Below are 23,008 nucleotides of genomic sequence, written 5' to 3' on the forward strand. Positions count from 1 at the left end.
TGGACTAGAACATATCAAACACTGAACTCAAATTAAGATGGTCCCAGACTGGCCATGCCACCAAGAACCTGGCAGAAGCAAAGAAGAAGAAAAGCCACCTTCATCCTAGCCTTCACATTATTCTTAAAATAAATGTTCAAAGAATAGAACCAGTGCACAAAGACAATCAAGTATAAAAAGCAACTAAATGAGTAAAAATCAACAGAAACAAGAGACAACAGGAAAAGGCAATACAAACCACGGAGCTTTGGGCAGGGAATGGGTGGTAATAAATGAAAAAAAAAAAAAAAAATTCAACAAATCCAAAAGAAATCACTGAAAGAAAGCAAATGAAGCACAGGAATTAGAAATCAAATCAGTTATATAATTTTTAGGGCATTACAAGTGATCTTTCTTTGCTCTCTGCTCTAATATTTTTACATTTGATTTTAGTGTCATAGTTTCAGTGTGACCTATTGAAATGTGGGTTTTTGTGTTCTCAAATGCACTTTGGGTCCATGTGCTTTCAAAACCTAAGCATCTATATCTTGCATGAAATATAAGAAATTCTCATCCTAATAAAGAATTGTCAAAGGACAATCTCTTTGCATAATGTCTCTCTCCCTATTCCAATTTTCCTCTGGAAAGCTAATGAGCATTATGTTTGACCACCTAATTCTCTTTCAATCTCTTGTACATTTTATCATACTGTCTCTCTGTGCTACATGCCAGGTAAGTTTTTCAGATACTACCCTGCATTTTAACTAAAATGCATCTATTCCTGTTTAACCCATCTGCTGTTTCTAAAAGTTGTATGCGGTTCTTCTTAAAAAACAACCTACTCTCCTTTGATGGCATTTTTGTTCTGTGCTCATATTTTTCATTTTCTTTTGTATTTCTTTCAACTTGGTAGTTTGATATTTATCTTTCATAATCTCATTATCTGAATATCTTGGATTCTAATTCTGCTGTTTATAATTTCTGCTCACAGCCATGGTTACTTGTTTCTCCGTGACTGTTGTAATTGTGGCTTCTGAGCTTATCGTAGAGCTTTCTTTTTGGGATTCCTAGGAAGCCTGGACTGAGAGTGTATCCCTTCGGGGAAGCTTTACATTTGCTTCTGCTAGGAACCTGAGGTGTGGGATCATTTTTTTTTCTTTTGTCTTTAGAGAGAGAGAGAGAGACAGCAGGAAGAGAGGCAGAGGGAGAGAGAGACAGAGAGAGAGAGGGAGAGAGAGAAAGAATCTTAAGTGGGCTCCATGCTCAATGTGAAGACCAATGTGGGGCTTGATCCCATGATGTTGGGATCATGACCTGAGCCGAAATCAAGAGTTGGATGCTCAACCAACTGAGCCACTCAAGAGCCCCAGCATGGGACCATTTAAAACAACTTTCACAAGCTGGAAATTGTCAGACCACACAGATCGTACAAATTGGAATAGCAAACCTGAGTGAGGGTGGACCTGGGTTAAGAGTTCTTGGAAAATTTTCCCTTTGTAAAGACTAGGCCAAGACAGACATATTTCTTTGTTCCCTCTCTTCAGTGAGATTATGATCCTTTGAGGGTCTCACATTACTCTGGCCTCCCTAACTTAAGACTGACACAAGGCCTTCCCTGCAGTTTCCCACAAGGCTCTTAAAAACCCAATCCTTTTGATTACCAACACCTGCAGAGGCTAGGGGACAATGGCAACAGCAAAGTCAACTCACTTCCATTTCTAGCTCCTTCTTCAATCTGATCCCTTAGGTTTTCCCATTATTGTTGTTGTTTGTGGTAGCAACAAAGTCAACTCACTTTCATTTCTAGCTCCTTCTTCAATCTCTTCCCTTAGGTTTTCCCATTATTATTATTGTTGTTGTTGTTGTTGTTGTTGTTAGTATTATTATTTAAAAAGCTCTACAATGTTTATGACATTACAGCCACAGGAAATGAAGTCCTCCCACAACATTTTGAGGGGATATACTCTGAAAATCCCTCCTAGTAAAGGCACAAAGAAAAATAAAGCTGGAAGAGCCAAGAAGGAAAAGGTCTCCAATTCTTCCTCCTCCTTCTCTCCTGTACGTCTCTTCCTCAGCACAAATGAAAGCTTCCATTTACTGCTGGTCACATGAACCAGTTTAGACTTCCATGGAGGCCTATTACTACACAACAAAGCAGAGACCAGCTACAGGCTCCCAAGATAAGCATCCCAAGAGACACTAGTTCCTCTATATGCACTAAGTCAGGGCAGACATTCAGATAAGAGGCACATGGGGTCACTTTTTTCTTGGTAGCAGCACTTTCTGCTCATACAGTCACATAGCAAAGGCAAAGACGCAGGGGTCAACACCAATCAATCTCAGCTCTCAGCTATGCACAACCTACTAATCTTCCTTTCCATTTATAAGCAGTACTGTGTGTCTCACTGGGCTGAGGAAATTCACAGTCACCAAAGCTGAATGCTGGCATGGTCCTGGAAAGGTCCTAGGCAAGGTCATGGAAAATGGGAAATCACAAAGAATAAACTGGGCCTCATAATGCAGTTCAGTGCAACAAGTTCCAGAGAGTTTAAAATGGTATTTGGGGGTGCCTGGGTACCTCAGTCACTTGAACATCTGGCTTGGGTTCAGGTCACGATCTCACAGTTCATGGGTTCAAGTCCTGCATAAGGCTCTCTGCTGTCAGTGCAGAGCCTGCATCACATCCTCTGTTCTCTCTCTCTCTCTCTCTCTCTCTCTCTCTCTCTCTCTCTCTCATTCTCCCACTTCCCCTACTCTCTATCACTCATAAAAATGAATAAACATTTTAAAAATGGCATTTAGTTTTGTTAATATAAATTAAATGGTAAATGAAGGAAATACATAACATTTTATTACTTTGTCACTTAGGCCAGAGCCATGAATTAGAAAAACACCGTTAATACTCTAAACATATGAGTTTACCAAAATAAAAGTCATTTAATTATTCAAGAGAATTAACTATCACTAGAATGTACTTAGTGCTTTCGATAATTACACAAAAATGTAGCCAATAGTCAGAGACCTATTTCCTAATACCGACAATTTTCAGTTTTGCTAATTTCAATGGTTTATGTGATTTAAATGCCAAGAATAAACTTAGCACACTTAATTCTCTTATGAAGTTCTCTAAAAATCTAATTCGAATTAAAAAAGGATTCTTCATTTGCTCTAATTATAGCATTGAACTGTACAGTGTGTATCAGATAAGTATTTTATCTTAGGTACAAAAGCTTTCCCTACCTGCATATCCTCCTCACTAGATTAGACCTTGACCAAATTAGATTAGAAACTCCTTAAGAGTAGGAACAACATCTTGTAATGGAGAAAGACTAACACAAAATTTAAAATAACTATCTTATATCACTAAGGGAAAGAAGCAAAGAGTTCTGTGTATATTACACCCCCATCCACATAGAAAAAGGGAGGCAGGAATATACATATTCATATTTATTTATTTGCTTTTAAAACAAAAAGTCTCTGGAAAGATAGACAAGAAAATAACCACCATGATTATCCAATAGGAACTGGACAGATGTGGGGCAGAGATAAAAGACAAATACTTCACTATATTATCTTTTTACATTTTTAAACTCTGCAACTATGTGAAGGTATTGCCTATTTAGAAATTTAAATAAGTTAGGGGCGCCTGGGTGGCGCAGTCGGTTAAGCGTCCGACTTCAGCCAGGTCACGATCTCGCGGTCCGTGAGTTCGAGCTCCGCGTCAGGCTCTGGGCTGATGGCTCGGAGCCTGGAGCCTGTTTCCGATTCTGTGACTCCCTCTCTCTCTGCCCCTCCCCCGTTCATGCTCTGTCTCTCTCTGTCCCAAAAATAAAAAAATAAAAAAAAATTTAAAAAAAAAAGTTGAAAAAAAAAAAGAAATTTAAATAAGTTAATCATTAAAATGCTTTTAAAAAAGAGTACTACACAGTTGAAACACAACTATACACAGGTAAAAAAAGGATAGCCCATCTCTGGCAATAGACTGCTAGGCAGTCATCAAACATGTCTTCTTTGTCCTTGACAAACATCTGTTAACTTGCCTTGCAGTTAAGGGGTATCATTCTGATTCCATTAGAATGAGTTCTACCCAATGACATGTGAGCAGAAATTTACCACTCATCGCGAGACTTGGTGAACCAAAAATATGTCCTCCATACCCTGTCCCCTTCCTCTGGCTGGATGTCAATACCCAGGTTGACCTCAGAAATCACATGTTTAAGATTGAATAGGCTGTGGAGTTCCTAAATGCCTATGTAAAGAGTTCCAGCCCACGCTCAACCGAGCCCACCCAGGGAAAGGCCACGGTTTGTTTATGCAAAGATAAAGAAGAAACCAGTTTCCACTGTTAGGGGTGCCTGGGTGGCTCAGTCGGTTAAGTGTCCGACTTCGGCTCAGGTCATGATCTTGCCGTTCGTTCATGGATTCAAGCCCTGTGTCGGGCTCTGTGCTGACAGCTCAGAACCTGGATCCTGCTTCAGATTCTGCGTCTCCTTCTCTCTCTGCCCCTTCCTGCACTCACACTCTGTCTCTATCTCTCCAAAAATAAACATTAAAAAAAACAATAATAAAAATTTCCACTATTAGAACTATCAAACCGTGTGGTGTTTTTTGTTGCTGCTGTTAAGCACTTAGTTTCTCCAGCCAATGTACTACCTTTAGTGTTAACAAACACATTAACGTGTACTCAATCAGAACATTAGACTGAGCTTCCTAAGTTCCCAGGACTCAGGTTCAGAGCACTAAGTAAAAGAGAAAGGCTGTGATCCAAGCCCAGCCACATAAAATGAAAGAGCTCAATTACCAATGGTGGCACCATTCTGAGAGGGGACTGATAAAGACACGACTTACTCACCAGTGCTCCTTGCAAACTCTCCTCACAATCCTGACTGTAGCTACAAGCAAAAGATAAAACACAGGCAAGAACCAGATACAGAACCAACCAGACAGATGCTAGACAGCTGACAACAGTGTACGGCCTCTGCCCAGTCATCCCTGGAAGCCTCCAGCTGGGTCATCATACGACTGTCTTTATTTTAACCGCTGCATCATTATTCTAATGTAAGACTGGTTACAATTTATTTTTCTATTCCCCTACTAATAGCTAGGTTGCCTCCAGTTTTTTGGTTATAAATTATAACCAATTCTAAAGACAACAGCTATTTTCTTAACCACATAACTGATGCTAAGAACCACAGGAATTCTTTGCATATACTGTCTCATTTGGTCCTCACAACAACACTGTGAGTGAGGAAGGTATTATAATTCCCATTTTACAGGTGAAGAAACAGAGGTATATGAAAATTCATAACTTGTACAAAGTGACACAACTGAGTGAGGGCGTCAGAACTGAAGGTAAAGTCTCAATAACTCCTGAAGTATGATTCTAGATGAGCCCTATGTGCTACCTGGATGATCTTGGATAATTAACCTGAGTCTCAGTTTTACCCCTCTATAAAATGATGGAATAACTATTTGAAAGAATAGACATATCACAGACTAAAATAACACAACACAGTCAGACGTTAAGTTTCCTGCCCTGCCATCTTATTTCCACTCCCACACAAGACCCCCTGACAGAGTAACACATCTTACCTCTTAGCCCTCAGCTCTCTCCCTTCCCACCTTGGCTACCCTTCTCTCCTCAACCCCTAGATTTGGACCTCTGTTCCTTTCTACCCAAACATTTCCCTTATTTTTTTTTCACATATAAATGTCTCTTTCTGATCCCTAAATCAATCTAACATTTTGTGTAAATACCTTCACCTGGATAGACGCAGAATAGAACGTTTTTCAAAGATAGGCTAGATGAATGATTTTCCACAATACTGTACTGCAGGCACAAAAGTGCACAATGTTCACAACTTACAAAATTCGATGGTTCTTTACAATGTCACTTCAGATGTTGAATACATGTGCAATATATTTAAATGAGAATCAAAACACTTGTTTCCATTCAAGAGATGAATATATTCAATCTGCTTGTGCCCAAAGAAGAAAAGATATGAAATTACTGAGCCTACCTGTAATGGGCTAAATTGTGTCAACAAAAAAATACACATTGAAGAGCTAATCACCAGTGCCTCGCAATGTGACCTTAGTTAGAAATAGGGTAACTGTAGATGTAATTAGTTAACATGAGGTCATACTGGAATATGGTAGGCCCCTAATCCAGTAAGATTACATCCTTACTGAAAGAATGTCATGTTAAGAGATAAGCACGCTGCAAGAACACCCTGTGAATGTGAAGGCAGACAGAAAAGAGGTGCATCTACAAGCCAAATGACACCAAAGATCGCCAGCAAACCACCAAAAGCCAGGACACAGGTATGGAACAGCTTCTCCTTCAGAGGCCTCAGAAAGAACTGTGAGACAAATGTGTGTTGTTGATGCTACCCACTTTGTGATACTTTGTTACCCCTAGCGAACTAATACACTATCTAAATCATCCATTATGGAATTCAAATTCCACAGGTATGGCCTTAAAGAACCAAAGGAAAATTAGAGTGCACCCAAATAACTCTACACAAAAAAATTCCTATTTAGACGTGGTCTGAGTTATGAGTCAAACCTTTTACACGATACTTAAAACCAGCTGTGCCAAAGGTGGGAAGATGGCCCCTTCCCATCACCCAACCTGGCTTCCTTACTGAGTCACTTGACTTTCACCAAGGAACTTCTATTTACTCTAATTCCACTAACAATTGACAAGAATGCAAGATGTGGGCAAACCATATTTTCCACTGTTAAGTGTTAATGTTTTCAGACCTAATTAAGCGATTGTTGCACGAAAACAGGGAATCCTATGAAGGAAACCTGCTTCTAAGGTTCTTTTAAAATCAAGTTGTTTTTCTTAGAAAAAGAAACCTCTCTCACATAGGTGTGCCTTTATTTGCAAAGTCTAATGAGAACCCTATGATTTTCAAATGGATTCATTTGTTCAAATGAATTTGATCTTCATAAGGTCCCAGTAATTCACTTTTGTTTTTAATTCCCTTGCTTCTGCACAGCAAAGGAAACAACCAACAAAACTAAAAGGCAACCAAGAGAATGGGGAAAGATATTTGCAAATGACATATGGGACAAAGGGCTAGTATCCGAAATCTATAAAGAGCTCACCAAACTCCACACCCGAAAAACAAATAACCCAGTGAAGAAATGGGCAGAAAACATGAATAGACACTTCTCTAAAGAAGACATCCAGATGGCCAACAGGCACATGAAAAGATGTTCAACGTCACTCCTTATCAGGGAAATACAAATCAAAACCACACTCAGATATCACCTCACGCCAGTCAGAGTGGCCAAAATGAACAAATCAGGAGACTCTAGATGCTGGAGAGGATGTGGAGAAACGGGAACCCTCTTGCACTGTTGGTGGGAATGCAAATTGGTGCAGCCGCTCTGGAAAGCAGTGTGGAGGTTCCTCAGAAAATTAAAAATAGACCTACCCTATGAACCAGCAATAGCACTGCTAGGAATTTATCCAAGGGATACAGGAGTACTGATGCATAGGGGCACTTGTACCCCAATGTTTACAGCAGCACTCTCAACAATAGCCAAATTATGGAAAGAGCCTAAATGTCCATCAAATGATGAATAGATAAAGAAATTGTGGTTTATATACACAATGGAATACTACATGGCAATGAGAAAGAATGAAATATGGCCTTTTATAGCAACGTGGATGGAACTGGAGAGTGTGATGCTAAGTGAAATAAGCCATACAGAGAAAGACAGATACCATATGTTTTCACTCTTATGTGGATCCTGAGAAACTTAACAGAAACCCATGGGGGAGGGGAAGGAAAAAAGAAAAAAAAAGAGGTTAGAGTGGGAGAGAGCCAAAGCATAAGAGACTCTTAAAAACTGAGAACAAACTGAGGGTTGACGGGGGGTGGGAGGGAGGGGAGGGTGGGTGATGGGTTTTGAGGAGGGCACCTTTTGGGATGAGCACTGGGTGTTGTATGGAAACCAATTTGACAATAAATTTCATATATTAAAAAAAAATGAATTTGACATTGTCAAAATGTCACAACATTTTCACCCTATGATTTTCAAATGAATTCATTTTCAAATGGATTCATTTGTTCATATTTCTTGATCATCTATAAATTCAAAGCACTATGAGCCCCCCATGCATTCTGTATCAGTTAGTGATGAAGGGGTAGGGGCTGGACAAAATTGAGACCAATTAACTTTCTACAGAGGAAGAAAGGAGGAAAAGGAGGACTTTTCAAAGGAGCTGAGTTTGGTCTTGAATGACTCACTATTTTAATAATTCACTTAATAAATATTTATCAAATGCTTGTCACACAATTTAGTAAGAGCTAGATATTAAATAAACAGAAAAAACAAATATCAACCATGATACATAGTCCTATATGCTACCGAAGAATGACACAGGGAACACAATTTAGATTAGGTGGTCAGAGAAAACCTGTGAAGAATGACACTTTAAAGGTGAGGCTTAAAAGGAATCAGTCATTTGAGGATTAAAGAGAAAAAGAAAAACACTCTATGTAGAGAGCCCAACAAATGCAAAGACCACAGAATGAGAAAAAACTTTTAGAAGCTCAGAAACCAAAAGGCCAGAGTGACCAGAAGATGATGAATGTGTGAATGCAGGGAAGAGCCATGCTAAAGAATTTTTTTTTTAGGTTTATTCATTTTGAAAGAGACAGAGACAGTGCAAGTGAAGAAGGGGCAGAGAGACAGGAAGAGCAAGAGAATCCCAAGCAGGACCAGTGCTGTCAGCACAGAGCCTGATGGGGGTCTCAAACCCAAGAAACTGTGAGATCACAACCTGAGCCAAAACCAAGCATTGGACATTAACCAACTGAGTCACCCAGGTGCCCCAAGAATTTTAACTTTTTTTTAAGTTTATTTTGAGAGAGAGTTCAAGTAGAAGACGGACAGAGAGAGAAACAGAGAGAGAGAGGAGAAAAGAGAGAGGGAAGAAGTGAGAGAATCCCAAGCAGGTTCTGTGCTGTCAGCGTGGAGACCAATATGGGGCTTGATCCCACGAACCATAGATGACGAGCAGAGCTGGACCCAAGAGCCAGATGCCTAAGTAACCGAGTCACCCATGCGCCCCTAAAGAATTTTAATTTTATTTGAAGCAAGTGGAAAGCCAATGAAGAGTTTAAAACAGGGGAGTGGCATGATTCCGTCTTTATATTGAAAAAGAGATCAGTTAGGCGGATACTGCAGCTGTCCAAGTGAGAACTGGTATACTTTAGATCAGGCTGATGGCAGTGGAGATGGCAAGACATACACAGACTCTAGACATATTTTAGAGCTAAAGGCAACAGGGCTTAGTATTAGATTGGACATGGCTGTCAGAAAGGAAATGTCCAGGATAACTTCCATTTTTGGTCTAAGTAACTCATTCAGTGTAAGTGCTGGTTCCTGGAATGGAGAAACCAGGAGGAGGAACAGGGTTGAATACATTAAGCTTCTGTGATGCACCGACGTGTGTATGAATCTAAGCTGAATATATAAGCCTGGAGAATAGGAGAGAGAGAAATCTGGGAATCACTGACATTTTGACAATTACAGTCATGGGAAGAGAAATGTTCATAGGGGTAGGGGTAGGAGATAGTGAGAAGAGGTTGTGAGGGGAGGTTTAGGGGTTTAGGTTCAGGAGGTTTAGGGAAGGAAGAAAGCTCAGCTCCTAAGGGTCAGGCCTCTGAAACGCCAACATTGAAATGATACCTAGAAGATGAGAAAATAGCAAAGGATGCTTTGAAGAAGCAGGCAGCAAACTAGAAGGGAAACAAAGATGAGTACAAGTTTCCACTTTAGAAAAAGGAAAAAGACTGTACAAAGGTCCAGAAATACACCTCAGTGTATTGTAGGAACTGTAAACAGTAGGGAACAGCATCATCAGATATGCACTTTTAAAAGTAATCCATCAGTAGTGCAGAGCAGAAACAGAGAAGGGCAAGGCCAGAGGCATGGAGATGCTCAGTTTCCTCAATAAACAAAAAGCCTTTCATAAAAAGCCTTTCATCTGACTGCCTTTCATAAAAAGTGACTTTACAAAAAGGCAAGATGATATAATACTACCACTTGCCAGAAATCCAGTATCTTCACTGTTGAACAAAATAATCCATCCACTAGAAGGGAAGGAACTGATTTCTCAGATTCTGCCTCATGGAAATCACTGTCTCATTGAAGGAAATGCTTTGTTTCCAATCTGTTTCATTCGGCATTCAAACTGAATGTTTTCTGAGGCAGAGATGTCCTAGATGTGTGAATATGGAGCTGCTGGAAATAATGTGACAAAGTCATCAGCATGTGAGCTACAGAAACGATGACCCCAGATAAGATCTCAAGCAGGGCTGAAAGTAAGAAGAGATCTCAGGAGAGAGCCCTGGGTGACATCAACATTTAAGGTGCAGGCAGAAGAGGTATCCAAAAAGGAAATCCACAACTTGTTTTTGTTTAATATGTTCAAATTTACAGTAAGCTACCAAATCTTCAATCCTTCTTTTAAGATGAACAAATCTGCCTTCAAAATTAATATTTTGCCTAAAACAACATTTTAGAGACTCATCCCATACTTTCCAAAGTTTTCTTTTCCCCTCTCTATCAATATTAACAAACAATTTATGTTTCAAAGTTTTTTGACAAAACCAACCAAGTGCCTATGGTGTATATATAAAAAATTGACAAGATCGTATCAACTCAAAGAAGCAGAAGAAATTCAGAGATCGAACCTCAAAACATGAATTCAACATAATTTAATATTAAAAGGTTTTAGGACTAATGACTTGCCAATGTGACATTCATTTATAAGAAGAAGCCAGAGGGCCACCTGGGTGGCTCAGTCGGTTAAGTGTCCAACTTCGGCTCAAGTCATGATCTCACAGTTCGTGGGTTCAAGCCCCACGTCGGGCTCTGTGCTGACAGCTCAGAGCCTGGAGCCTGCTTCGGATTCTGTGTCTCCCTTTCTCTCTCTGCCCATATTCTGCTTGTGTTTTCTCTCTCTCTCAAAAATAAACATAAAAGGGGAGCCCAGGTGGCTCAGTCGGTTAAGCGTCGGACTTCGGCTCAGGTCATGATCTTGCGGTTTGTGAGTTCAACCCCTGTGTCGGGCTCTGTGCTGACAGCTTAGAGCCTGGAGCCTGTTTCAGATTCTGTGTCTCCCCCTCTCTCTGCCCCTCCCATGCTCATGCTCTGTCTCTCCATAATAAATAAACATTTAAATAAATAAATAAATAAATACCCCCCCAAAAAAAAAGAAGAAGAAGAAGAAGAAGAAGCCAGAGAACTACAATGAAGCATCTTCTTGCCTAAACTTAGAGAACTAATAAAAAGTATAGGTCACAACATATAAGAAAGCATAACCTATTTATAAGAAACAGACTCTTAAATACAGAGAACAAATTGGTGGTTGCCAGAGGAGAGGTGGGAGGGGGGATGGGTGAAAGAGGTGAAGGGAATTAAGAACAGATTTATCATGATGAGTACTGAGTAATGTATAGAATTGTTTAATCAGTATATTGTACACCTGAAATCAATATAACACTGTATGTTAATTATACCTGAATAAAAAAATTATAAAAAAATAAAATGGCTTTCAGCTTCTGAAAAAAATAAATAAAAGGGGGGGAAGCTAATTTGGTTTCAATAAAGTATAATCCAGTGTCAATAATCTAAGTAGTCTTTGAAACAGTAAGTATAGGATAAAAGTCATGTATACTTTCTAAAAGTCACTAGTAAAATTCTACACTGAAGAGGCCATTTCATACAAAAAAAAAAAAAAAAAAAGTGGTGATGGGAGTGGAAAATCCTCTAAAACTTAAAAAACAGTTGGTCCTGGATTTATGATCTGTGTGATTGCCCTGGAACTAAAATGGGCTGAAAATACGAAGAAGTTCTTGAGGGAGAATTCATGGATAACTGACAAACAATGGGCTCCTGGAGAACTTTGGAAGACCTTCCTTATCTTGCTAAATACACTTGTCACCAATTTCTTGTTCTATGATCTCGCTATAGAAGAAAATCAGGATCTGAATGAACTTTTAAAAGGCTGCCAACATCCCGAGTCAGAATATTAGCCTGGATAATCATACTGATATGATCTGTGATCTGCATGACACCTAAGTCAGTGTAAACAATAATAAATACACAGCTGAACCACTGACTAATCAGCTGACAATTTTCTCTAGGTACTGGGAACAGGATGAAAGGGCACCTAGGATTTAACAAATGATTTTTGAAATTATTTTTAGATTAGAAAGATAAAAGTTTTAAAATTGTGATCTAAAATTAAAAGGAAAAAGTTTTGTGTGTTTGTTATCAACTATGTAAGTGTTAGGCTGGTCTAAAGTTCATACTTGGAAAGCATCAGTGTTCAACACATGGCATATTTTCTTTCATGCTTCCTGGGAAAGTAGACTCCCAAGAGATACATAATTCAGCTCTTAGAGAGCATACAACATGGTCTGCTGAATTTATCTCAAATTAATCCTGGTTATAGAAAACAAATTTAACAACAGAAATAAAAGTTTTAATTTACATGAAAAAGTCTGCTACTGACTCTTTCTGCTGAATATTTCAACCAAGCGAAGAAGAATGTAAGAAGTGCTGTGGATGCTCAGGTAGATGTCTTTCCACACTCTCTGCAGAAAGCCATCTGGTCTGCTTTTGCTCCACAAGGTACTCTTACCTCATTTCAGTACTGAACCAAAGTAGATAAGTTGACCCTTGAACAATGTGGGGATTAGGGGCAATGACCCTCCCACAGTCAAAAATCCTAGTACAGCTTTTGGCTCCCCAAAAACTTAACTACTAATAGCCTACTGTTGACCAGAAACCTTATTAACATAGTTGATTAACATATATTTCATATATGTATCACATTCTGTATTCTCATAATAAAATAAGCTATAGGAAAGAAAATGCTAAGAAAATCGTTAAGAAAAACACACTGATAGCACTGTACTGCATCAGAAAAAATCCACATATAAGTGGACCTGCACAGTTCAAAGCCGTGCTGTTCAAGGATCAACTTTACTTTCATTCGTAGCATGTTTTCTTTACCCAGGTTCCCTCATCTGCAAATCTTTATGCTCAAGAAGAAAAATTAAAGTGAAGTGATTTGGTAACCATTATCAACGTAAGTGTCCTAAAGCTTATCACCAGCACTGATATCTTTACCGAAGACTACTTTCTAAGCTGAACGTAAAATGCAGCCAGTAGTGAGGCGGCTGTGCAGCACATGTATATAAAGGCCCCAGCATAGCACTTGTCATGTAATAAAGAGCTCAAATGTGGTAGTTAGGGTTACTGTCTCATTGTATTCCTTACCTCAACCCTGTGAGGAGGGAGTTTACCATTTCAAAGGTGAGAATATGGCATGGGGAGGTGGGCACCTGGGACATGACGTGGGACCCAAGGACTTCCTAGACTGACTCACTCAGTTGACAGAGCTGATACACAGCAGTTCTAACACCTCACCACACTCGTTCTGGTCTATGTATTCAGGAAGCTGTTCAGAATGGTTAAGAGCCTGCTCGGCTCTGGAGTCAATGCTCTTTTAAAATCTGGGCCCTACCAGCTATGAATCATTGAACAAGTTACTGAAGCTCTGAATTTGTTTACTCAGCTCAAGGACCTACCTCAGAAGATGATTTTGAGTACTAAATAGTGGTACATAGTAAAAGTGAAATAAATAACAGCATTCATTCATTCAATAAACATTACTGAATGTTAGTTCCTACTAAGCTCCTACTTAGCTCCTACTAAGTGACAGACACTGTTCTAGGTCAGAGTCCCCAAATTTATCTGCATATCGAAATCATCTGGGAAACTTTCAAACCCTCCAACTCTCAGGCCACAATGGAGACCAATTAAATCACAATTTGTGGGGGTCTGGACATAGACCTCAGTATCTGTGAAGCTTCCCAAGTGACCGCAAGGTGCAGACAAGCTTGGAAACAGCTGTGTTTTAAGCATCAGATTCAGTGATCTTCCTTGAAGGGGCTCCTAGTTTACTCATTTACTTTCCCAAATATGTCACACCTGGCTCCTCTTTCAGATTCCCTACTGTTCCTGCGTTAGCTCAGGTACCTCAGAACCTTCCTGTGAACTTGCCAATTTACCTCACCACAAGTTTGTTCCCTCCCCCACTTAAAATCTGTAAGTGCTGTTGATAGAAACATAAGGGAAATTGAATTACTGTATTAGGAATGCATTGATTAATATACTTTTTAACATAAAAGACTGCTAAGGACAAAACAAGCCCAGATCTGATCCTATCATCCCATGCTCAGAATCACTGGATTAACTTCCCCTGGCTACCAACTCCATCTAGCCTTCAAAGCCTTCTATGAAAGGCAGTGCCCCATCTCTTCAGCCCCGTCCTCCCAACTCTCTTATACTACTGATGACCCATATTAACTGGGTAACCCACTTTCCTTTGACTCACCCTGTAAGCGGACTCATTCTTGGGACAAGGAACAGATCCTCACAATATTAGACAGCATATGGCCAGATACAAAATAAAATCTTCCCCAATTTAAAATTCTGTTCTTTTTTTTTTTAACATTTGTTTATGACTGAGAGACAGAGAGAGACAGAGCATGAGCAGGGGAGGGGCAGAGAGAGGGGGGAGACACAGAATCTGAAGCAGGCTCCAGGCTCTGAGCTGTCAACGTAAAGCCTGAAGCAGGACTCATTCTCACAAACTGTGAAGTCAGGACCTGAACCCAAGTCGGACGCTTAACCAACTGAGCCATGCAGGTTCTCCTGTTCTTTTTTTTTTAAGTTTATTTATTTTTTTTAGTAATCTCTACATCAAACATAGGGTTTGAACTCATGACCCTGAGATCAAGCATCACATGCTCCTCTGACTGAGCCAGCCAGGCACCCCTAAAATTCTGTTCTTTAAGCCATGGTAACTTTGGTTTTGAGGAAGCTAAGACACACTTAATTTCACAACTTTATACAATTTCAGATTAAACACACAAAAAAGAATTCCCTTTACCTTAGTTTAAGGAGTGGCTGGGTCACCCACTTCTTTAACTTCCGTTTCCCAAATGAGGTTTTAGTATGGTCTAAAACCCAAAGTAAACTTCCTTTGGTTTTCATGTCAGTCTAAGAAAGACCAGAAGAAAAGTTTTATTAACTAGACATTGTATTTATACCCAAACTGCTAATTGTTCATGTGCCTTAATTATTCCATATACCCCAATTTTAATTTTTTTTTAAGATTTATTCGTTTCGGATAGACAGAGCATGAGTGGGGGAGGGGCAGAGAGAGAGGGAGACACGGAGTCCGAAGCAGGGTCCAGGCTCTGAGCTTCTAGCACAGAGCCCAACGCAGGGCTCAACTCACGAACCATGAGATCATGACCTGAGCCCAAGTCGGATGCTTAACCAACTGAGCCACCCAGGCACCCCTCCATATACCTCAATTTTAAATGTTACACATGCCTATCATAAAGTGCAGCTCATAACAGGTGTTTAATGTTTGACGAATGCATGTACATATGAACACACATGCACTATATAAAGTATTGATATCTTCACAAAAAGGGACAGTCTGTGTAGTTTTGTTAACTAAAAATATTCAGAAATATTCTTTTTAATGATTATGTTTGATAGAAAGAGGTGGGGGAGGGGCAGAGAGAGAGGGGGACAGAGGATCTGAGGCAGGCTCAGGGAGCCCAAAGTGGGCACAAACTCACAAACCATGAGATCATGACCTGAGCCAAAGTTAGACACTTAACCTGTTGACTGAGCCACCCAGGCGCCACCCCTCTCCCTTTTTTAATGTAGAAATCTTTTAAAATACAGGCTTGTCCTAAGCTTCTTAAAAATACATACTTTTCTCCCTTGGCAAGTACAGTGAAAATAATTTAATTTCCTTCAGCAATTCAGTATCTTCCACCACCTCAGAGTTCTCATTCTAAGGACTGATGCTGTCATGAAAACACCGAACAAGCAGAAGGTACTGGAGATCGAAGTGAAAATGCACTGCACTCTAGGAATTCGCCCTGGAAGGATTTTATTTTAGTCTGCTCTATTAAATCCTTAGTAAAAAATTATCTATCTATGCTTTGCTACTTGAAAGTTGAACCACTAAAAAAACAATTTACAATTAACTAGAGATGATAGTTAATTTTAACCAAGGTTACATGGTATTTCAAAAAGTCTATTAACAGTAGACTCATTTGGAACATAAGATTGCAGTTTTCACCTAAGTTTTTTGTAACTTTTTCCTTTTCCTTCAATTCATCAAGCAGGTACTTACAGAATACCTCTTATGTACTCAGTTGCATGGCCAGCAAAGGTGTATTAAGATACAGTCCCTCCCTTAGGGTACTTCTTTCCAAGTATAGGAGAAATGACTCATAATTAACACATGATGGCAGAAATTAACTATGAAAGGGATGACAAAAGCGGCCAGGCCTTAGGAGTTTAAAACAAAGCACACACGAAAGCCACAGGTCACAGAAGGCCTGCCTGAGAATGAGTTGGACAGACAGAGCTGACTAACCAGGGCAATCCACATCAACAACAGCACCATTCCTTCTGAAACAACAGCCCCAATGGCCTGAGTACAGTAAAGGGTCCCAGGAAGAGGAAAGTGGACAAGAATAACTTTCCAAGTATTTATTGCATCACTGAAGAACCCTCTCAGACAAGAAAGGGAGGGGTGGGAGAGAAACAGCTCTATTACTCGTTTGCTCTCCCTGATACCCAGCCCCCTCCTCATTACCCGCCTCATTACCTCCATGGTAATGGAGGCCAAAGTCAAGTGCAAAGACAAGTCGAAGATGTGAATTCTTAGCCTCTGTTTCTATAATGGCCCAAGTCCTGATAAGGGTACCTTAATGGTAAGTGATTTTTCCCTTAGGAATTTAATTTCAGAACTGACTCCACAGCAGAATTTGAATAGGAAGGATGTGGCAGAATAAAGAAAGTTTGGAATGCCAGGACTGGAACAAAGTATTCAGCTGAATACTCTGACTCTGAGCTCTTCTTCATCCAAGAAATGTCCTTTTCTTCCTTCTGCTCATTTGCTATCATGAGAATGTATACAGAGTAGATGAAAAAAATTTGCAGGAATAATTCTCAATTTCTGGATAATGTAATGACAAGAAACAAATGTTACAGTATGAAAGTAAGACTGACTAGTATACAAGGATACCTTAGAAGATGAAGAAACTAAACAAGAGAAACTAGTTAGTAATACATAAATCTAGGAGTCAGGAGAATAAATTCAGCATTTACTTTAATTCACAATAGTAAGAAACATTTCTAATGTTTATTTACTTATTTTGAGAGAGAGAGACAGCAGAGGAGGGGCAGGAGAGAGAGGGAGAGAGAGAATCCCCAGCAGGTTCTGTGCTGTCAGCTCAGAACCCAACTTGGGGCTCGAACTAATGAACCATGAGATCATAACCTGAGCCGATATCAAGAGTTGAGTGCTCAACCAACAGAGCCACCCAGGTGCCCCAGTAATAAATATTTCTGAAGAGCTTTAAACCATTTAACTCAGATGATTCAGCTTTACAACTACATATCAAATGATTTGGAATTGCTTTTATTTCTGTGACTTTATGTTAACATTATATAATATCTTATTTCTAAGTTGTAATTCAATAAATTAAAATAATCAATTTAATGTCTCCATTATCTTCATAATTCATCAATAAAGGGCAAATAAATGATGACAGAAGCTTGTGAAATGAAATTTATGCATCTTACAATCTAAGTGAATATCACAGTAACTTGTTTCAAATGCTGAATGAATAAGACAAAACATTTCAATGAAAAGTTAAGGTATATAGAAAAGATATAATCAAGGAGACAAAATATCCACTTTATATTAATTTCCAAAGATGATGTCTTTCCAAAGAAATGTATGATACAGAAATTATCAGGATGGGCATGTCACTTCAATAAGTAAAAAAGAAGTTCTATAGCTCTCAGAGTAACCCCTAGGGAAATAGTTCATATATCTGATTCTCAAAAAAATGGATGCTGCAGTTATCAACTACTAAAGAGTACAGGCAGAGTAATCAGTTGAACACAATATTCTTGTTCTCACCTGCACTCTTAAGAACAGACTGCTACTTTATTCCAAGTTTTTTTTCAAAGGGATTTTGAATCAGTTACCCTTTATGTTTACCTGACCTGATTCTGTAGGATTTCAAGATTCCTTAATGTTGTTCCATTAATTGTCATGAATTCCATTTCACCAGACAACTGCTTAAAATTCCTATAAAAGAATGAAACATGAGCCATGATATAAGTGCATAAAGGAGTTTGAAAAACTAATTTAGGCACTAAAGATAATTCCAATACCATTATGACAAAAATGAGCTCTTTGACAGAAAATCAAACCAAAAGCAGCAAACGAGTATTCTTTGGGATATTGTCTTTCATTGATGCTGGTGCCATTAAACAGACTGATGCAAAAGGATAGTTGTCTCACACCATAAACAAGCACAGGGAAATAAATGGTACTAACATCTCTTTTTTACATTTCCAGGAATAAAACCAAACACAGTCTTTTATCATCAGCAGAGCATGTGGTGGTATCTTCAGGAAAAGCTATGAAATTAGTTAGAAAAATATGTGAAAGTATTTAAAAACATCTCTTATTCTTTAGCATGAGGTCATCTTGATAAACCCTTTAACAGCTTTTAATCAACATTCTGATAGGTGCAACAAATGTCATATACTCTGTAATTAACAACACAAATTAATAGGACTAATGTTTTAGTGGAGTATAAAACCAAGTGGCAAAAATTACTTCCTTAAGCTCAAAGAATTAACATTTTCCTTATGTCTGTACAACTATCCCAAATGAGCTTAAAGTTCAACTAACTTGCAAATAGACTTGAGTATTGAGTTGTGATGATTTTTTTAATGTTTATTTATTAATTTTGAGACAGTGTGCACAAGCAGGGGAGGGGCAGAAGAGGAAGAGAAAATAATCCCAAGCAGGCTCCGCACTCAACATGGAGCCCGACATGTGGCTCAATCTCATGAACTGTGAGATCATGACCTGAGACAAAATCAAGAGCTGGATGCTTAACCAACTGAGCCACCCAGGCACCCTGAGCTGTGATGATTAACAAGTGTATGCACAATTCCAATTTTGTCCTTAGCAGTCTTTCATGTTAAAAAGTATATTAATCAATGCATTCCTAATACAGTAATTCAATTCCCTTATGTTTTTATCAACAGCACTTACAGATTTTACAGCTTATTCTTTTTTTTTCAATATATGAAATTTATTGTCAAATTGGTTTCCATACAACACCCAGTGCTCATCCCAAAAGGTGCCCTCCTCAATACCCATCACCCACCCTCCCCTCCCTCCCACCCCGCATCAACCCTCAGTTTGTTTTCAGTTTTTAAGAGTCTCTTATGCTTTGGCTCTCTCCCACTCTGATCTCTTTTTTTCTTTTTTCCTTCCCCTCCCCCATGGGTTTCTGTTAAGTTTCTCAGGACCCACATAAGAGTGAAAACACATGGTATCTTTCTTTCTCTGTATGGCTTATTTCACTTAGCAGAACACTCTCCAGTTCCATCCACATTGCTACAAAGGGCCATATTTCATTCTTTCTCATTGCCATGTAGAACTCCATTGTGTATATAAACCACAATTTCTTTATCCATTCATCAGTTGATGGACATTTAGGCTCTTTCCATAATTTGGCTATTGTTGAGAGTGCCACTATAAACATTGGGGTACAAGTGCCCCTATGCATCAGTACTCCAGATTTTAGAGCTTATTCTTAAAGGCAAGAAAAAATGGCAAGTCACTGAACTATTTGGAGGAAAAGCATGAGTGTTTGCATTATAAACCTACTGTACCTCTCACGGCTGTGATAAGATTTAAATACAACCCAGGTTCCTAAGCCAGTTATGGAAAGAAGGTTCCATCCAGGAGTCTAAAACCTAAAATCAGAGCCTGTGCTCAGAGAGATGCCTTCACTTGTAGACGACTCTCCCAACTAAAGCTCCAGAGCTCTGAAAAGGAAATACCTTACTGCTTATTAGGAATATTGCCTAGTAAGAACTGTCCTTCAGCAGCATGATTTCTCTGACAGGTTTGACATACCTTCTGTGAAAACCTGTTAATGATTTTTAGAAGGAAGAAACTCTACCACTGATAGACAGCAAGTGTGTGTAGCTCTTTCACTCCTTCTTAGAGCACTTAACTTACTTTGCTTTGTATTACAGCAATTACATGTTCTTTTGCTACCCTCATTAATAGATCTAAGTTCCTTGAAGGCAAGAGTTATTTATGTCATACATTTTGCAGCACCTGCTGAGCCTAGCAGAACACAGATGTTCAACAAATGTCTGCCATTTTCTTATGGGAAAACCAGTTTGGCTTGGTTGGTTGGTTTCCTTTGAATAAAGCTCACAAAGGTCCATAAAACACCCAGGGACAATAATAAAATGTAAAACATTATTTTCAGAAAGAAACAATTAGGCAGTGATTTACTGGGTAGCTGACAGGTGTTCACACACCTCCATGGTCAAAGATCCAAGTTGGAAGAGTTGATAGCCTGAACTTGAGTTAATATCTAGCCAGTTCCCATGTGTTTGGACAGAAGTCATTTCCTTCCCCTGTTCCTGACAAGTTGATTAACTAGAAGTGATTAACACTTGAGTACCTTCATCAAATACAGACTACAGGGATGCTCATCTGGTTTGAAAGACTAATCAAGAACCCATAATCCAACAGCCTTTTCTAAAACATCTCAGCTAGCTGTCTTCATCGCCCATGAACACCAGAGCTGTAAGATAAATAAGTGACATTTAAGATCTGTGGACTGTCCAGAAACACTGTTCAGCTAGCTTCACCCTCAACAAAAACTAGTAAACTCAACAGTCCATACCCTGAAGAATGAAGTCTTAGGTTTAGGATTCTGAAAGAATCCCTGTTCCACCAATTAGTTGAGAGTTTTGTCACCTAACTCCAACTAAAAGTGAAATCCTACTCCTACTATGCCTCCAATGAACCTCTGAAGCAAGGCACTGTCAGAACCTTTAAAAAAAAAAAAAAAAAAAGAATTTCATGGAGCTCACAGAGGAGTTTACAGCGCTTAAAAAAAATTTTTTTTTTAATGTTTACTGATTTATTTTGAGGGAGAGAGACAGTAAGCAGGGGAGGGGCAGAAAGAGTGGGAAAGAGAGAATCCCAAGCAGGCTCCATGCTCAGCATGGAGCCTAACGTGGGGCCCAATCTTCCTGAACCATGAGATCATGACCTGAGGTGAAACCAAGAGTCAGACGCTTAACTGACTGAGCCACCCAGGCGCCAATACAGGACTGCTTTTGTGCCCTATTGCTAAAAAGTATCTATATGCATGAGAGAATTGGGTTTGGACTAACACACAGCCTAGTACAAAGAGCACTGGGGGAGGAGGCTTAGAGTCCTCACCTATATTTTTACTGGATATAATTACTGGATACTCATAATACCAAAATGAACCCAATAAACTGAACTAAAGCAACTTAATTTAGCTCACAAAACCAGACCTTTAGAGAAACAGTATATGTTCTTTTATTAATTGGCAGTATTAATGAGTTGTGCATAGTTTTTTGTTTTGCTTTAGTTTTTTCCCCTTATTGAACAAGTCCCCTAAATTTCAAAGTAGACACAGTGAGAAGCAAGGAGTTTATTTGAAACTCACGTCTGTATTTATTCTAATAAAAGAGATCAACCACTGGGCAATATTAAATTGGAATGATTCCTATGAAACAGTAATTATTAAGCAACATAAAAACCTAATAGGCTTTTGGGTTTCCCATATGTTTGTTTGATAATGTATTTTGGAGGTGGGGCTCTTCTTTCCAAATACAAAAGAAATTTCCTCCTGTCAGTGCCTATTTCCACTAGAATTATATATATTTTTGAACTCAGGGTTTTATCTACCAGCATCCTTAGGAATTCAACATCGATCATCGATATGATCATCAATATGAAATAAACAAGCAATTCTAAATTATTTATCCTTTTGGAAAAAGTCAAATTTTATGTGCTTTGAAATGAACCCCATCAACACTGTCTGGCTAGAATTCATGTTGTGTGAACCTGGATAAAAATCCAGGTAAGTAACATGGGAAAATACTTCATTAATATTTCAGACAACAAAAAAAACAAAGGATGCTTCTTTCCCCCTGAAGTTTTATAATGGGAGGAAAATGTCCTTGCTGAAAATTTGCCAGAGTAATTTAAGATTCTGTGTCACCCCTACCCCAGTTTTTTAAAAAATGAAAACCAATCTTTCTGATTTAGAGGAAGTTAAAGGTACACATATTATCTCAAAGCCCAATCCCTTACAAAGATCCTATTCAAATATAATTTGAAACTTGAAACAAACAAAAACAACCAACCCCTACCATTACCTATAAAATGGTGGAATAGTGGAAAATAGTTCTCTATGTATAGTTTTCATAGTTCATACATTCACCATGTGTCTAATCTTTTCATTAACTTACTTATTATAAAACTTCAGTTTTATTGTAGAATCACTTCAAGTTGATTTGTAATTAACAAAATGAGTATCTTTACATTCCTAAAAGATGCCAAGTACATTAGAGAGGAAAATAATAAGAAAGGTATATAAAAGGGCCCAAGTGATTCTTTAGGATAATACACAGAGGACACTGAATATAGCCATATTCACAGCTATTAATAATAACAGTGAAAGGACACAAAGCAAAATTTAAAAAAGTTAAAGACACATAAGACAAAGTCTGGAGGAAACTAAGGGCAAGCTTCCAAAAGTCTTCTCCTGGTGGAGTCATACAGGATGTGTTTAATTTCCCCAGCACTGAGTTATGATGATATGTGTGAAATGGCCACCAGAGAAGCACATTAGAGACTCAGCACCTGGGGTTTACACTGGAAGCTGGTCACATAGGCATCTTTTCCCTTACATGTACCAAAATTCCAGCTCCCAGAAACAAGCAAGTAGTTAGCATAAACCAAGTTCTTTTCACAGTTTAGGGAGAGTGAGCCATTCATATCAGAGAACGCTGG

At 38.9% G+C, this 23,008-nt stretch overlaps 1 protein-coding gene across 1 annotated transcript in view; it reads right to left on the reverse strand.

Annotated features, from left to right (window-relative positions):
* Nucleotides 1–23,008, reverse strand: part of MSH3 (mutS homolog 3) — a 188,144-nt gene that overhangs the window by 98,532 nt on the left and 66,604 nt on the right. Inside the window, exons 11-12 of the mRNA XM_058728381.1 lie at nucleotides 18,133–18,217; nucleotides 14,975–15,084 (exon numbers count right to left, since the gene is read on the reverse strand). Of these exons, the coding sequence (XP_058584364.1) occupies nucleotides 14,975–15,084; nucleotides 18,133–18,217 (195 nt within the window). The remainder of the gene's footprint in view (nucleotides 1–14,974; nucleotides 15,085–18,132; nucleotides 18,218–23,008) is intronic.

Source organism: Neofelis nebulosa, chromosome 1, assembly GCF_028018385.1.
Source record: "Neofelis nebulosa isolate mNeoNeb1 chromosome 1, mNeoNeb1.pri, whole genome shotgun sequence".
Taxonomy (NCBI): domain Eukaryota; kingdom Metazoa; phylum Chordata; class Mammalia; order Carnivora; family Felidae; genus Neofelis; species Neofelis nebulosa.